Source organism: Dermacentor andersoni, chromosome 1 (assembly GCF_023375885.2).
Source record: "Dermacentor andersoni chromosome 1, qqDerAnde1_hic_scaffold, whole genome shotgun sequence".
Lineage (NCBI taxonomy): Eukaryota > Metazoa > Arthropoda > Arachnida > Ixodida > Ixodidae > Dermacentor > Dermacentor andersoni.
Genome location: NC_092814.1, coordinates 210878131 through 210895414, shown reverse-complemented (window position 1 = coordinate 210895414; position 17284 = coordinate 210878131). Strand labels below are relative to the sequence as shown.

The window sequence follows — 17284 nt, the reverse complement described above, 5'->3', positions numbered from 1 at the left end:
CCAACTACGTGACGCTATACCAGCAGGGGCGTTCCTCAAGGCGGTGCTCTCAGCCCGACGCTATTCAACATCGCTGTTGTTGGACTTGCTGAATACTTGCGAACTACCATCAAGATTTCAATATACGCAGACGAAATCTGTGTCTGGACTTCGGCAGTTACACGTCCTCAGATACGTGCCCGGCTTCAAAGAGCGGCAACATTGACAGCGAGCTACTTGTGTAAACAAGGTCTCAACATATCACCAGAAAAATGCGCACTAGTAGCATTTACTCGCAAACCAACGACGCCTTATGTCATCTCAATCAATGGACGGACCATTTCCTATGCCAGAAGCTACAGATTCATTGGCGTAATTATTGACCGAGACCTCTGTTGGAGCCCGCACGTGGCCTACATGAAACGGCTCCTGACAGCAACTTCCCAGTTATTTAAATACTTGACAGGAAAGACGGGGGGGATGTCAGAAGACGCAATGCTGAAACTCAATAGAGCTCTCTTTCTTGGTTTTTTAAGATATAGTCTACCTGTACTGAACAACACCTGCAAGACAAATTTTCGTGTTCTGCAGGCAGCACAAGCTGAAGAACTCAGAGTTTGCCTTGGTTTGCCCAGATGCACGTCAACAGAGGCAACTATTGCGATGATTCGGGACCATCCAATGCAAACTCACATTACGGTGGAAAGAGCTATTTCGATAACATTCGAGAAACTTCCAATACATGAAGGCGCGTCTTGCGCTGTCCGATAACATTTGTTAGTCGGTAAAAAGCGGTCACCCGGAAAAGACAAACAAGTACACGCGTCAATATATTATTTGGACTACTTTCCTCACACATATTGAATGTGGAAGTCGGGTCATGTAATGTCAAATCGAATAGGGATTTGCCAGGATTTATCTGCGGAATTAAGCAGCTAAATAAACAGCCGTGGTTAGAATCCCACCGCCGGACGCGCTTTTCTTTCATTTCTTTTAAAAGAAGCAATAGAAGCTCACTCAGCGCGAACCTTACCAGCGACCGATCGATTGATCGACCGACAGACCAACTCAGGAGAAACCGTGGGATGGTGGGCAAACAAAGTTTCGCTTTAAAATTATTTTCGGCGAAGCCTGTGCACACAGCCTGAAAAGGAAAGGGCCGTATTCACAAAACTTCTCTCTTCGAAGCGCCGTCCTCGATTCGGCATCACCGTGACTATGACGTCGTTATGACGCTTAATATCTGTGGTGGAGACGCGAACATTGGTCATTGGAGAAATGCAATAAGAAAAGAACCACTTGGTTTTGTGAACATTTATGCTGTGTGAACTCATGTGTTGCGTGTGAACACTTCGGTTTTGTGTGTATTTATGCTATGTGAACTTTTCTGTTGTTGTGTTTTCTATGTGAACTTTCTCTTTTCTTTTTTTTTAATCTTTCCGTTCCCCTTTCCCTTTCCCCAGTGTAGGGTAGCCAACCGGGCTCAGTCCTGGTTAACCTCCCTACCTTTCATTTATCATTTTCTCTCTCTCTCTCTCTTTCTGTTGCGCGAACATTTATTTATAATGCAGTACTGAGGCTTAGTACGCGAATTCTCGTTCTCGTTCATGTGTTTATTAGTCCACTTTTGTTATTGTTGACAACTTTCCGGTGACAACTATGATGCAAGAGAAGAGGAGTAGCCGGCGGCACACATAGGCACCAACCTCTCTTTAAATACATTTAATGATAAAAAAAAGTTTTCTCGGCCGCGGGATCGAGCCCCGGTCTCGGCGGCCTCATTTCGGCGGGCGCCAAATGCAAAAAAGCCCGTGTATCGTGCATTGGGTGCACGTTGACGAACTGCAGGTGGCCAAAATAATGCGGAGCCCCCCACTACGGCGTGCCTCATAATCAGATGGTGTGCAAGGCACGTAAAAATATCGAATTAAATATTTTTAGAAGTTTCAGAAAACATTAGTACGCAATATACCCAATATACGCGCTGAACACATTATTCTATTTATTTACACACTTCGCGCTGTAACTGGCTAGAATTTCTTCTGTTTGTTTGTTAGTTTGTTTGTTCGTTTGTTTGTTTGTTTGTTTGTTTGTTTGTTTGTTTGTTTGTTTGTTTGTTTGTTTGGGTCGGTCGGTCGGTCGGTGGGTCGGTCGGTCGGTCAGTCAGTCAGTCGGTCGGTCGGTCGGTCGGTCGGTCGGTCGGTCGGTCGGTCGGTCGGTCGGTCGGTCGGTCGGTCAGTCGGTCGGTCAGTCAGTCAGTCGGTCGGTCGGTCGGTCGGTCGGTCGGTCGGTCGGTCGGTCGGTCGGTCGGTGGGTCGGTCGGTCGGTCAGTCAGTCAGTCGGTCGGTCGGTCGGTCGGTCGGTGGGTCGGTCGGTCGGTCAGTCAGTCAGTCGGTCGGTCGGTCGGTCGGTCGGTCGGTCGGTCGGTCGGTCGGTCGGTCGGTCAGTCAGTCGGTCGGTCGGTCGGTCGGTCGGTCGGTCGGTCGGTCGGTCGGTCGGTTGGCCGGTCGGTCGGTCGGTCGGTCGGTCGGTCGGTCGGTCGGTCAGTCAGTCAGTCGGTCGGTCGGTCGGTCGGTCGGTCGGTCGGTCGGTCGGTCGGTCGGTCGGTCGGTGGGTCGGTCGGTCGGTCAGTCAGTCAGTCGGTCGGTCGGTCGGTCGGTCGGTAGGTCGGTCGGTCGGTCAGTCGGTCGGTCGGTCGGTCGGTCGGTCGGTCGGTCGGTCGGTCGGTCGGTTGGCCGGTCGGTCGGTCGGTCGGTCGGTCGGTCGGTCGGTCGGTCGGTCAGTCAGTCAGTCGGTCGGTCGGTCGGTCGGTCGGTCGGTCGGTCGGTCGGTCGGTCGGTCGGTCGATCGGTCGGTCGGTCGGTCGGTCAGTCAGTCAGTCAGTCAGTCGGTCGGTCGGTCGGTCGGTCGGTCGGTCGGTCGGTCGGTCGGTCGGTCGGTCGGTCGGTCGGTCGGTCGGTCGGTCGGTCGGTCGGTCGGTCGGTAGGTCGGTCGGTCGGTCGGTCGGTTGGTTGCTTGCTTGGTTAAGGAAGCCACGCCCCGTAAACGCTCGTTGCCGACTTTACGTACACTTAGAACATTATCGATAACGAAATAAGGCCAAACATAAACATTAGGTTTCTATAACCTTGTAATTTATTGAATAATCAAGTACTTACAACACTCTGGACATGCGGAATTAGAGAACAAACGCGACCCCTTGAGTTTAGGCGGTGCCATTGCTCACTACATCAGAGGATGGTATTGTTGCAGTTTCATTTTCTTGAGGAGAAACTTTAGCACGAGAGGTAGCGGTCTTCCTGAAAAGACATCTTTCTATCTGCTGTGTTGGGCCATCGCAAATTATGTACAGCACGTAGGCCAACGCCACGCTGAGGCCAAACGTTCCAATGGAATTCCTCAGCTGAAAAGATGCCACAGAAAAACAGCTCAGTTTTACATTATGTTAGTTTCCACTTGTTCTCAATTCACATGAATATGACTGACACGCTGCTTTGTACATCGGTTCACCGCGAGTGTAGTACTTCGGATCGACGATAAGTTATTGTTACGTTCTGCCATCTGTCTCACTGTACTTGACTTAAAGCATCACCGACATGGCAAGAAATAACTTTTTGGGTTCCTTTAAATGTTAACCTTAATGCAGACACAGCTGATTTCGATTTTATCATAAGAACTGTGGAGTCACACACAGTAGCTCTGATTCCGGGATGAATTTTGAAATGTAACCTTGAATTGGTTTCAAATGGTGATTTATTTAAAAACTTCCAGACTGGACGCCTCTAAAGTTATTAGTTCGTTTGACACATTTCAGTCTGACTAGCTGTCTGGCGAATATCAACTTTTTCGAGTACTAATCAAATACGAATAGGAAGTATCGAAAATTGCATCAAGTGTCGAATAACAAAACGTGAACTCATATATTTACAGAACGAATATTTACTTCGGTATTAACAGGCACTGAATAGAGCAAAAAATACAGCTAAGTATTGGGTGGAAATTATCAACCTTAAGCACAAGATCACTAATTGTCATTAAAATTGCACGACTAGCCTCTCAACAACTTTAGAAACTGGTTCCGAATTAATTTTCCAAGTGAGAATGGTTGCTCTATGACTTTTAGAAAAAGGCTAAGTCAACCGTTCCCGTAAAATGGAAGAGAACTTGTGGGGGAAAAAAAAGCTGCTGAAAGACATGCGTACCCTAAACACATGTAAAAGGGCCCGTTAGAAAGAAAACATCACAGGTGGAAGACTAACCGATAAAACTACTAAAATAACTAGACTGCAATAAATACTAATTAACAGGCTACAATAAAAATTCCAGATTATCATGTAGGCTTTCATTGCGAAGACCAACACAAAGCTTGTATAGCCCATGTTGTTTCTGCATTGCTAAAAAAATGTTTGCTCAGGGCTTTACATCTGATAATTTGCAATGTTTTATGTAGCAGGCGGAAGGTATTAATCAGAATTTAACAGTCGGTTGTCACGAAAGATTTGGTTAGCCTTGAAAATTCGAAAATAAAGAATATTTCCCTTTCAAATACGCAATCGAACAGTTAGAATGTAATATTCGATTCGTATTCAAAACTAATAATGTTCGCCTGCCCCTAATTAAACAAGAATAAGGGAACGCGTTGGGCAAGAAGCTTTTCTTGTTCTTATATTCATTAAGGTACCCACAAATGTCTCTTTCAGTACGTGTTTTTAAGGCATAGGGAGATAATTACTGGTTTAGCCCCCTATTACTTATTTGTTGTCCGGGCATCGTCGCATGCATCGTGTCGTCCTTCACATATATATATATATATATATATATATATATATATATATATATATATATATATATATATATATATATATATATATATATATATATATATATATATATATATCGATATATTGGCTTATATTCCAATATTATTTGCTTAGGTCAAGTTGTTCAAGAATGTAAAGCTGATTCTATGAGGCTCCCGCAGCAGCCTCGTAATAACGATAAGGAAATTGACAACAGCGCTTGCAAACCTACGCATAAGCTGCAACACATACTTGCAAAAACTCGTCCACATTTATCGGTGTCTTTGTATTCGCCATGCGCAGCAGATTAAAAAGAAGGTGCGTGAGGTAAATTCCATAGGTGAGCCGTGACAGCAGTAGGAACGCCTTCCATGCCAGGAATTTGTACAGGACGCCTTCGTAAAAAGAATTAAAAAGAAAAAAGAAGCCAATCTAAGCTCACGGAGGGGAAAAGGATGCAAAATACACATCTTTACGTGCACGTGACTAAACGTACGCAACGTGCAGCAGCTAACTATGCACCAAAAGATCAATACCTGCACAACGCCGCTGACGACTGACGGCAAACTTCAGCGTTCTAGAGGCCATGAAAAAGGCAAAATCTCTCTGACTTGGCACGCCACTTCGAGTGCATTTGTCTCAGATTATGGCCTCTCCTATTTTGCTTCCAGGTCTCAGTGACTAGGCTGCACTTAATTTAGGGATGGTTTAGGCTATGGGTCAACCGCGTTCCGCCGATAACATTGCTAAAATCTACCGCAGTTAGCATTACGCCAATACTGCCGCATAGTCTCGAAAAGTTTCAATTCATCTGATTTTGTGTTTGTTCATATACACTTTTTAGCAATGCTTCTGCCAATGGTTAGCTAAAAAAGTTAAAAATCCGAGCAGTAGAATAACTAAATGGGGTTGTCTTTAAGGCAAGCTGCAATCTCAAGTACCGCCGTTTTTTGTTTTTAAAGCGTATGCGAATTGGCGTAGAAGTCCGTAAACGCTTTCGTGTATTTAATACGAGTGACAAATATAGATATCGACGCATGCTGGCAGCTCCTGGGCCCGTCTCACCGATACAATCAGTTTCCTGACCACGTTTTTATCCTTTGAGACAAAGGAAGAGAGAGAGACCATCAGAACGTTTACTTAAAGAAATTAGAAGGCAAGAGCTCTGTGTACTCTACACAGACACTCTGCGCAGGGTCAAGGAAAGCAGGGAACAAGACGTGAGTTTGATAAGTGACGGTGAGAACACACGTTCAGCGTTTCAAATGCTGCCATTTTGCTGGCATAGTCTTCAAGTTAGGTATTGGGGTCAGAGAAAAGCACAGGTGTGTATAAGCAGCTCACGCACTTCCTTTTCCAGTCGCACAGGCAATGAAGGGCCAAGACAGACCCAGTGCCCAGACAAGTCTGTGGAAGCCTCCGTACAGGGCAATAACAGAGTCAGCGGGGAAGCGACCTCCATTCCACGGAATCGTCACAAACATAACCGAGCACAGGAGACAGGCCGACAGCAACCAAAGAAGAGCTTCTGTTCTCTGTAATGGAAAGAATGGCATTTTGAGCTACAGCAAATAAACTCCTTCAGCTAATTAAGCCGTTTTGAAAATTCTTGTACACTCGGTACATGAGTGCAGTGTGTGGTATTGTTTTAGCAGAGCAACGTGCAGCAGCGGCACACTTGGACGATCATGTCCATGTCCCAGCGCTTGCACACGTTTCTGACACCCATTGTGGCTTATGTGTACTACCTTGTGCAGTAGCTTTCCTTTCAGTCTGTTTGCGAGAAAGCCACAGACAGTACCGCAGACGTACGTTGGGATGTGGACAAATGGCTTGAAATGAACGTATTCCAGCGTGTTCGAAAATCGTCTAAAAGTAGAGAAAACAATAATTAGTCGCGGATGAAGCCTCAAGATCACGTCTATGCAAACTTAAATTGTCCCTTTAATTTCGCGCTGAGAACTGTTCGACATTCTTGGACGACGCGACGTCTTTTTCAACAGTGACAAGATGGCCAATACCTCACATCACTGTTTCCGAAGGTGATTCCGTGGAACAGCTGCCAAAGATAAGTTTGCGCCGCAGCTAAACTAGCGAACGCTGCACATGTCACGAAAGCCACAGCAAAGCCGGCTTTCTTATTCCTGAAAAAAGAAATAAGTTACAAGAAGGAGGAGGGTTGGAGGACGCGAGAAATGTGGCTATATACCCGTGGTTATCGCTCTATTATTATCTTCTACGGCCACTGAATAATATCATACCTATTCAGAAGCACCGCCAGCGGGAGGGCGACGGCTACAAATATCTGCATATCAGCAGCAACGTACCAAAGGTGGGTTAGGCACTGTAATTGAGAATAAAAAATAGAGAGAGCAACACGTAACGTTAAAGGCGCATGTTGCCGCTTATTTTTCGTCGGCAACCACATGGAAATATTAATACTATTGCTGCAAAGTTATTGATACCTTCGCTTGCCCTCGAGAGAAGGATGGGGATTGGACTTGACATTAAATATGTTCTCTCGATTGTTCATTTGCACTTATAATTCGACGATTTCTCGCTTCCTGTGCCAGCGAAATGCACAGTTTCGATGTTTCTTTAGTGAAAGCGGGAAACCACACTAAGTTGGGGATATTGATTGACTGATAAAGTATAACGTTCCAAAGCAAGACATTGGCTATGTGAGGCGTTGTATATGGGAGAAGTCGGCTTTATATTAGTGCTGATCAACTCGTGTTATTCAACGTAAACATAAATATAGGTACACGAACGTTTTCGTTCGTGTTTAACTCTAGAACGCTAGATTCACTGTGGGCTATACTCGCTATATTCACAGTTCGGTCATGCCTGAATGGCTGTCCGGATTAAATTTCTTAACACTGCTGAGTCATTTTACACGTTGCTGAGTCCGATGTTTCGGGGTCCCGCGCTGGTGTGGCGGCTCATTTGCATGGTCTACAACTGAGGGCAATGAATCGCTTACCATTTGGTCCCGAGGCATGAAGTCGTTAACGTGCACCAATAATGCCCACCAGTTGGTGTAGCAGCCGCTCAACTGCTGTGGCAGCAGTTCCGAATCGGCAGGGCCGTCGGCAATTAGGGGCACGAGGAAGGCCATGAGCACAACCACCATTACTGGACACGTCAACCTGGACGACAATGGGCAGCCAGCGTACTTCGGCATACTATTCATCCACAAGCTTTAAACGGTATGTCTCCCGTTGTGGCACGCGTGCAAACAGTAATCGCCGCACAATGCAGCTGTTAATTATTATCTGAAGTCAGCATGAATTGTGGAGTAAGCCACTAGAATGTAGCGCCAACGGACAACATAAACTGCAGCCGTGCTTTACACGTAATTGCTGAAGCCCGCGCTCTCACACTGACGTAAAACCTGATTGCTGACGTGCCCCTCTAGAGATCATATGATCGACGCATCAGATCGCAATGCGAATCACGTCATCCTCTTTCATGCGGGAACACAAAAATACAAAGGAGTATGTGTTGCAACTGCTGTGAACAGTTTACCTTTCCATCTCTCCCAACGGCACATAGCTGTGATTAAGAATGCCAACAGGCCAGTTTGCCATGAACGGTCGCAAAGGTGCACACCAATAACAAGCGCCGCATTGTACATATCGCATGTGCCTGTTAGCTTAATGCTTTAAATTCACAGTCTGAAATATCGCGGCTTCAAAGACGTCTATGAGGCTGTGGCCTATTTTTCGTCTCCTTCCAAGTGTTAAAACAAATTGCGCTTATAGACAGAATAGAAAAGTTATAAATGAAAATAAAGAAAAATATCTGCTTTCGACCAGGGTTCGTTCTGTCCGTATCAAGCTGCCTCTACGGTATAGAGTCAAGCTTCAGATTACTGGAATCATCGGTCAGAACTTATCGGAAATTACTATTTCCTCAAATTTGTGATGCAAATGCTTTCGCTATGTAGCAGTGTCAAATACTACTGCAATCAACAATTAGCCATGACAGTTCTTCCGAAGTGAGTAGGTTGTGTAATTAGGAGCTCAGAAATGGGATAAATGTGACAGAAGCATGACATGTGCAGTCGTAGCTTATTTATTGCTTACTTTTAGTGTGGACAGCTCGGTGGAAGGGTAAGAAAACTTGAAAAGTTAAATATAGCGAGCTTTTGTAATAATTATGTTGAAGCAGTGAATTAAAACGTAACGTTGAAGCTTTCATGCGCTCGGCCACACACACCGTGTTTGAAATAACAAGCAGAAGGAAACATAGGAAGTACTAAATTGGTAATTTAGAGCACACATTATGTGTTGTTTTCGAAAAAAAAAATTACGCACCTTATGTACCTACGAGCGATCGCCACTGCAAACGAACGTATGCTTGGAAGTGAGCCAGCCATGGAGAATGACAACGCAAAACCACTGTCGTAGATAAAAGAGTGAGCATTGTAACAATAAAAATCAGTAGTAAGGAAACAGGAAAATAACCATAGCTGCAGCAATGGAAAACACAACATTTGGCACGTAAACTGTAATTAAGACATTTTTTATTCGCGTTCATCATCGCCACCGTCTCTTTAGGTCCATATATAATAATGGGATATTTCGCCAAATGCCAATCGTCTAATTTTTACTTCGAGTGAGCCTAATCAATAACGGCAAGTTTCCTGGCCTTATCATTCCACCTAATTCTCTGCCATCCTCGATTGCGTTTCTTTGCCCTAGCACTCATTCTGTTAATTTAACGTACCACGGCTTATGTGTTCTGCCCATAACATGACCCATGGAACTCCAGTACTTCATCCATATTGCTATCGATTAGTCATACTTGAATCCAAACCTTTATTTGATCTGTTGTAACAAAGTCATTTACTACCATAAAGGGTTCAGCGCATAGGAAGTAAAATTCACATCTGCAGGCGAGCGCAGGAGTTACAATTCGCAAAAACTCGTCGGCAAACTCATGCAAGGGAGTCAAAGTAACTATAGTATTCGGTAAGCTTGTAAACACATTCCTCTGAGTAAAACATGTGTTTTCATGCAATGCCAACATAACCTCGGGTAATTCCAACGTAAGAGCTAGTGCTTTGTTTTGGAGACGTGCAGCAATGCATTATTGCATTACACTTACACAATACATTATTACATTACACGATGCACTTAGAATAGTTGAAAAGCACGCTGTTTTTTTTTTTTCGATGCTTATTTCATCATTGTTGGTCGCAAAAAGTACTGGTATAAATCGTTACCAATTCATTTTCATGTACTGTCTAGCAATCTGGAGCATTATCTGTGTTGCGATATGTGCGTTGCGGTGCGCCACATATTTTACTGTAAATACTGAAACTGTTTATGTATGCTTGATGTTTAGTGGCACAATGGCTGCGCAGACGATTGAGCGCCAAGACAACTCGGTTGGTAGCGTGCGCTTATCTTATGCATGTTTCATTGTGTGGTTTAGCGTTTATGTGCGCAATCTATCGGTGCTAACAAATGCACCTGCTAGCCCTCCAAGAACTCCTAATGAAATTATACGCTTCTTGAAATTATTGCGCAGCCTCTTAGACTTGTCCAGCAGTTTCAGGGCCCCATTCGGTGGCACTAAACTTCTCCCATTGTTCCCCAGGTGTTTCGAAGGGCCCTTCTTAACATCTCCCGATATTCTCCAAACGTGTCCAGGTGTATGTGACCCATAATTTCTCTTCGCACTGATTGAGTTAAGGGAACGAAATAATCACGGGAACCCGGTGATCTTTCTTTTTTTCTCACTTTCGGCCCCTTTTGTGAGGTTGGTTCACGTAGGCCGGATCAGTTTGTCCATTTCTTAGCAAATTTGCAAGTGTATTAATGATATATACCATATTGTTTGCGTTTATTGTCTCACTTTCAGACAGTACTAACATGCCCTAGTGTCAAGTCTTGTGTTGGAGAAGTGTTAAAGCATAAGCGCGCACCGTGCGCCTAACATACACCAAACTTCAACAAGCTGTGGCAAAGTTGCGAACTCAAACACTAGTTTGACGCACTAAGAATGTTAAATCTATATACACTCAAAAGTCTTATTGGCCGCCATTTTTGCGCACTAATTCTTTGCTTGGTGGCGCGCGCTTCTGAGCTTCCTCAAAGGAAATATCTTCTAACCGAGAGTAGCACGAAGCTGCCAATCGAAACTCACGCGCGCTTCTATGAAAAACTGTATTGTGGTTTGTATTGTAGTGCATGAATATCTGATTTCTTGTCATTTATAGGGAAATATGCGAACATTATGCGTTCGGCCCACACTCCTCGTGCTGTGTAATACTGTCACTACGCAGCACTACTAAAGTCAGTGACTCACCTCATGAAGAAAAACGTCGCCACACTTAAAACGCCGTTGGTGATAAATTGAAACGAAGGCTTCGATGACAATCGCATCAACTCAAATGGGCTGTCTATGGAAAAACAAAGAGAATAAAATCTTTAATTTCTTAACATAAATTATTGGCCTAAAAAAGGAAGTGTTGACTGTTTTGTGTTTCGGAAACTTTTCTGTCGTATGTGGTCTATTTTTAGACAATTACACCAATTTTTACGCTTTATTCTGCAATAATGACAGAAATAATCGAGCGTGGTGTAAATATGTTTGAGACTTATACTAAGGCAGTCAAGTAATCTCCTGAACCTTGTCCTTTTTGCAAAAATTGTAGCCTCTTATTTTCAGATGACCCAAAGTCACTGTCCACGCTTTAAGCTACCCAATGGACGTTTAAGAGCCTGCTACTACCGCTTAATAAAGTCGCAATAATATCAGTGGGTGAGGAACCTTTTACCGACAGGTTTGCCGGTTCTGCAGCAACGTAGCTGCGTCACTGCAGCCATCTGCTGACTGCGTTGTCAAGCGTAAAATACAAACATGCCACTGCAAGAAGCCATCCCAATGGGCCGGCTGAATGAAGGGGACCTGGACATTTCACACTTTTGTACTTCTAACCCCGAACTCAGATGCACACGCTCATGAATGTGTATCAAAATTCGTGCAGTTTTTGAAAGGGCAGCGTCACTTCGCCAAGCCAGATACAAATCTTACAAACAACGAGAGGGATTGGCTGAAAGCTTCTGAAAATGATGATACTTACGCAAAAATTCTGCCTGAAGGGCGATGTACTCGTGGTCGAGCAAAACCCAGTAGGCGCAAAATACTTTCAGGCCGCTCAAAAATAGGAGGGATTGATTCAGTCCTGTATTTTCTGTCTTCAGGAGCGCTCTCGTATTCGATATTGCAGAAAAAATTATTACCGTCTTCAGTAATGGCCCTGTCAGATAACGCAAGACAAAGTAAACATTCAAAAAATTGTACTCGTAGCAAAAGTATACACGTGGAAGGCCAAACGATGGAATTCATGAAGTGAAATAGGGCGTTGAATTGAGTTAAAATTGATCTGAAAGGACAACCAACGCCTTTAACAGTTTAATAGGTAGACTTGTTTTGTCATCATGACAGCATGTTGGTTAGGGTAGCGACGTCGCACGTGCTCATAGGTAATCCAGGTCACTTTTGGTGGCCGCAATATTCAACGAAGAAGGCTACTTTTGCCACTAGCAACATCCGACGATGACGGCCTACCTGCATGAGTTGCATCTACTGGCGGTAATAAATATGCCTGCCATGCCGGTTATATTAGTCTTAAAGTCATGCTTTATTCTGTGTGTATATTGTTATAAGAAAGCGCGCGCCCTACCTGACAAGCACTCGTGGTCCGTGCTCCACTTTTCAATTGCAGTGGCCACAAGCACCATGCAGAGGAGTGTCGAAAGAATCGTTCTGCGCAAAGCAGAAAATGCCGCAAGTCAGCGCATGCTCCTTTCGCGGCTGTCTGGTGTTTTCCTTTGACAGTTTCCTCACACTGAAAACACCTGCGCCCAAGTCCACGCTTTCGCTTCGCCGGACCTGCACCCTTTCACGGAAGCCTGAATCCCGTATTGCTGTAAAACTAAGACAGTCGTAATGTGTTAGTCCACCAATCGTAGTAACGTGGTAGCGCTCAGAAGTGGAATATCCAGTACGATCTTGAAAGCAAGGCGCAGTGATAAAGTACGTGATAAAAGGCACTATAGGACAGGAGCGCAAACGCACAACTTCATTTATTGCACAAAGCGCCCGTGCAGTAGTCTCTCACTTTATTATTTGCATTTACTATTTGGCCTACTGACAGCACTTTCAGCCCTCCCCTCCCCCCTCCCCCCCCCCCACATTGGCATAGCCTCTTCGTAAACCACAGCTTCGAGGGGTTCTAATGGGTAAGCAATGAAGTACCTGCTGCAGGAGGTTTGTGGTGTCTCTCTGTGCGTTGATATACGATATCACTGCAGTGATAATTCATTTCTTTGTTGTTGAAGTTTGTTATAAAGCGAAAACATTTCATTTGGGCATCTTATATACTGACACCTGATGCTAGCTGGTTGTAATCGGTTATAAAGTGTTTTAGGTAATTAAGTTATTACAAATAATCGTTTTCTTTAGGTTGTTCGAACTGGCTGTAATCGTAGAACTGATGCTACAGTAAGATGAATTATAGTGACACGAAATTATTACGCGACTTTATTTCACCAGCATGCACACTTACTCGCCTTAGTAAACAGTTGAAATGGAAACATTTTCTGCTGATGCTGAATATTTTGTATGGCAGCAGTCAGCTACAGATATATGTATCCCGGCAATCCATTATAAAATATGTGCAGTTAGGCACAAGAAATTTATGGGGTAGTTTGCCCTGCACGAAAAATAGCTGAAACAAATAAAAATGTCATACATTCGCTAAAAGAGCAAGCTCATAGCGTAACAAATATTAGATGTATTTGGCCCTGCGAATGTTGCTTTTCGTTTGAAAATATACACGTCTAATATCTTGGTGCATTGCAACCATCAGAGTGAATGAAAGAGCATGTCATCCCCCATGACAGCAGGATTACGCGAATATCCCTTTTATGACTGCTATAATATTATTATTTTATTATTCTACCCGTTAGAATTTGATTTCGTATGATCAGATAGCATATTTTCATGTTACCATACACAAAAGCATTACTGAGAATGATGCTCTCAGTATCGGATAAATAAGAAACTGAACCGAACAACCATACCACCCGAGACCAGTGCGTTCAGGTCAGTGACTGTGCAGGCAGACGGCGTGCAAATACCGATACGCACGCTCTGTCTTCCACTCTTCGTGTCCGCCGTAGCTATCAAGGGGCTGAAGCGACCCTGAAAAGATGTATGTTGCGCTTTTGGAAACTATGCCATGTAGAAGCTAAAGAGTGCAGCTGAGAACAGGTAGAACCAATGTCGATGCGCACCATGTCATGTTAACAGTAATCTTATTTTCAATGTTTCATAGGTTCCAGGAACTAAAATATCAAAACCGAGTGTCGCCCTTCCTGAAGCTTCCTAAAATACTGATGCCCGTTTGTACAGTTTCCCAAAGCAATAGCTGAGTTACTGTTCCTGCTAATGAGTTGACTGATAATGAGTTATCGTTTCTCGGAAACCCAACCGTTGCGAGTACGCTGCGTATTGTCAAAGTTTCCCGACGTGGTGGTGATTGCTTGCCTGCAAGTCTCCATCTTGGTTAAAACGGCGAACAATTTCTTCCATTACATGACGAGGTGGCTGCAAAAAGAGCGAGCAATATTGGCCCTTGATGTAGGCGTCACCATTCCGGCCGCGGGCTGCGGTGTGCAGGCATTGTTCGTAGCCTCCGAGGCTCACTACTCCACCTTCGAGTAGGTTGCTAGGCAAGAAGCCATTGGCAAGGACCACTGAAGAAGCAGGAATAAAAACGGAAAGAAAAGAAAATAACATTGAGCTTTTTGAGGAGTCACGTACCTGCATGATGAACAAGATAAACGTGCAAATCATAGTGTTTCCTTTTCTCAGGTTGCGCATTCAGCATGGCACTTAGGATAGTTCTTTAAGAAAATAACTATAGCATGAATAGGCTGATAAATTGACCAACAATTTTGTTAAATTGTTTAGTTTGTTAACGTCCGCATTCTTTAGTTTATACCACAGCCACAGGTTCATGTATTACTCTAAAAAATAAAATAAACGTATAGCAGAGCGTCGTTTCAATCCACGGACCTTTGGATTAGGGGCCCAGCACGCTTCTCATCGATCGCTGTATGTAATCTATCTATATTTGTAAAAAACAAGAGTAGCCTTTTTAATGCGAGTAAAAATACTCGTAGTACACGAAAGCGATTCACGGAGTACAATTATTGCTGGCTGACACGCAAAAAGTCACCGCCCAAGCACTCCACATAGATGGTTAACCAGCAAAGCTGAAACGTGTGACCCTAAAGTTTATCACTGGGTTAATCCCGACGGTTCATTAAATGACGGCTTGGTAGGCTGCCAGATCCTCGGTACGCAATTCCTGCTTGCGCTCGGCTGCACGAGCCTGTTATTGTGCCCGAGCTGCAGCATCGGCACGGCGTAGACGAGCTCGTTTCCGTTTCTGCTCGTAGCATTGCTCATTCAAAGCTGCCTGCTCCTCAGGAGTTCGTATGGCGTGTGGCCTACCCATTTCGGAGCCGGAGAGAAACTACTGCGCGCATACTCGGCTGCGACAGAGAGCAACGACGTGACTACTGGCCCAGGCAATTGCGCGACTCTCTTTCTCATTGTATTTTTTTTTTTTTTTTTTGGCGCATGCGCATGGGATTGCGCCGGAGGAGTTTTCGGCGCACAGGCGACTGACGGATGGACGAATCGGGTAGCCATATACACCTTCGCTGTAATATTATTTTGACTAGGTACTGCGTGAACATTGAAGCAAAGTGCATGTAAAGTCAGCGTCAAAAGCTTACGGGGTATGGCTTCCACGAATATTTTGGATTTCTGCTTTGTTAACGCCATGCAGCTTCTAACTTCATAGATCACTGCATTGGTAACGCAGCCTACAGCAAACAGCAGCTCTGAATTTGATGCTATATACTGAGGCTTTCCACGAATTCAGTTGTTTCGAAAATAATGAGTCCCGTAATCTTTTGTTGCCCATGACACACCGCTTTGTTGTTGGGAGCGAAATATTCAGAAATTGGACGAAGTAATTAAAAGTGGGCGACGGTATGGGTGGCGTGAAATAACTGCCTGATTTGTTCAAGCAGTCACTGCGGAAAATTATTGCTTCAAGTGTCTCTATGTTTGCACATTCAGGGACCAGTTTCAGTTTTAGTGAACAGCGACTTTCTTCTGATGACTAATGATCAATCAATCAGTCAGTCAATTCAAACAATTGATTCATTGGCTGATTTATTCGTTGGTTGATTGGTTGGTTATTTGATTGATTGATTGATTGATTGACTGATTTATTTATTTATTTATTTATTTATTTATTTATTTATTTATTTTTTGAGTGAGTGAGTGAGTGAGTGAGTGAGTGAGTGAGTGAGTGAGTGAGTGAGTGAGTGAGTGAGTGAGTGAGTGAGTGAGTGAGTGAGTGAGTGAGTGAGTGAGTGAGTGAGCCATCCCAACTCGAGGCAGGGGCTGAGAGAAGCCATCGTGGAGATCCCCGGACTAATTCTGACCCTCTCCAATTCTTTAAAGTGCTCCTCTAGTGCGGTTCCCGAACGTTTTGCTTTCCACGCCATTGGTATGCGGTCACTGTTCCAGGAATCAAACTTTCGACCTCATGCTTAGTAGCAGAGTGCTGCAGCCACTGAGTTACTTTGGCTGGTGCTTGAAATAAGTTGGTCCATAAACAATACTTGCTTACACGTGCACACTATCTTATAGACGTAAGCTAAATCAAGATTTCACTGCATGCTTACATATGAAGAATATGCTATGTAAGCTGGCGGCGTGCATGTAGGTGTTATTTTAAAGCACATATTGCAAGATAAGGCACAAATTTCTACACACATGGGTGTTGTGAAAAAGCCGATTTCTTTTTTTTTTTTTTTAGCACTAGCGCACATTTTCAAATCGAATCATGTAGTGACCAATTGCATGTGAAACCAATGCAGTGCACTTTGCTATTTTTCTCTTCGTGGACAAAACGTCTGAAAATTTCTGTTTTCCAAAATACTTCGGGGGTGTTAAAAGCTTTGCTTCTGACTTTACAACATTCCCTACATCCAAAGGTATATCTAGCTGCTGATTCACTGATTCGGTCTAACTGAGCCCCGAGTATTTAAAGCAATAAAATTTAAAGCAATGTCTGTTTCACAGGCACGTTTACTATAAGAACTTTCACTGTTTGCCGCTTCATGCTCCTGTGCGCACATCTCGTCGCATTCACAACGCACTTAGTTTCATACGGATTCATAGTCAAACGCAGGCATTTAAGTCATCACCACTACCAAGAGCTATTGCACATTAGAACAGTCTCCCGGATCACATTGCAATTTGTTGCGTATCAATATTGTATAACGATGTTGCACTTTGCTATTTTTGTCATGTAATTGCTGTTGCCCCCTTACTCAATGCCCTTCAGTGGGCCTGTAAGGTAACGTGAATAAATAAATTAATAAATAAATTCATTAATT

General features: G+C 44.0%; 1 protein-coding gene across 1 annotated transcript; it reads right to left on the bottom strand.

Moving 5' to 3' along the window:
- Positions 1-3105: 3105 nt before the first annotated feature.
- LOC129380857 (nose resistant to fluoxetine protein 6-like) lies at positions 3106-12935 on the bottom strand. Its single transcript, XM_055063013.2, has 11 exons — positions 12478-12935; positions 11875-12051; positions 11097-11190; positions 9098-9181; positions 7762-7927; positions 7040-7122; positions 6800-6922; positions 6527-6647; positions 6127-6313; positions 5031-5173; positions 3106-3382 (listed from the first exon to the last, which is right to left on the bottom strand). Exons 1-11 carry the CDS (start codon positions 12533-12535, stop codon positions 3185-3187), a joined length of 1434 nt encoding a protein of 477 aa, XP_054918988.1. The 5' UTR covers positions 12536-12935; the 3' UTR covers positions 3106-3184.
- Positions 12936-17284: the final 4349 nt, after the last annotated feature.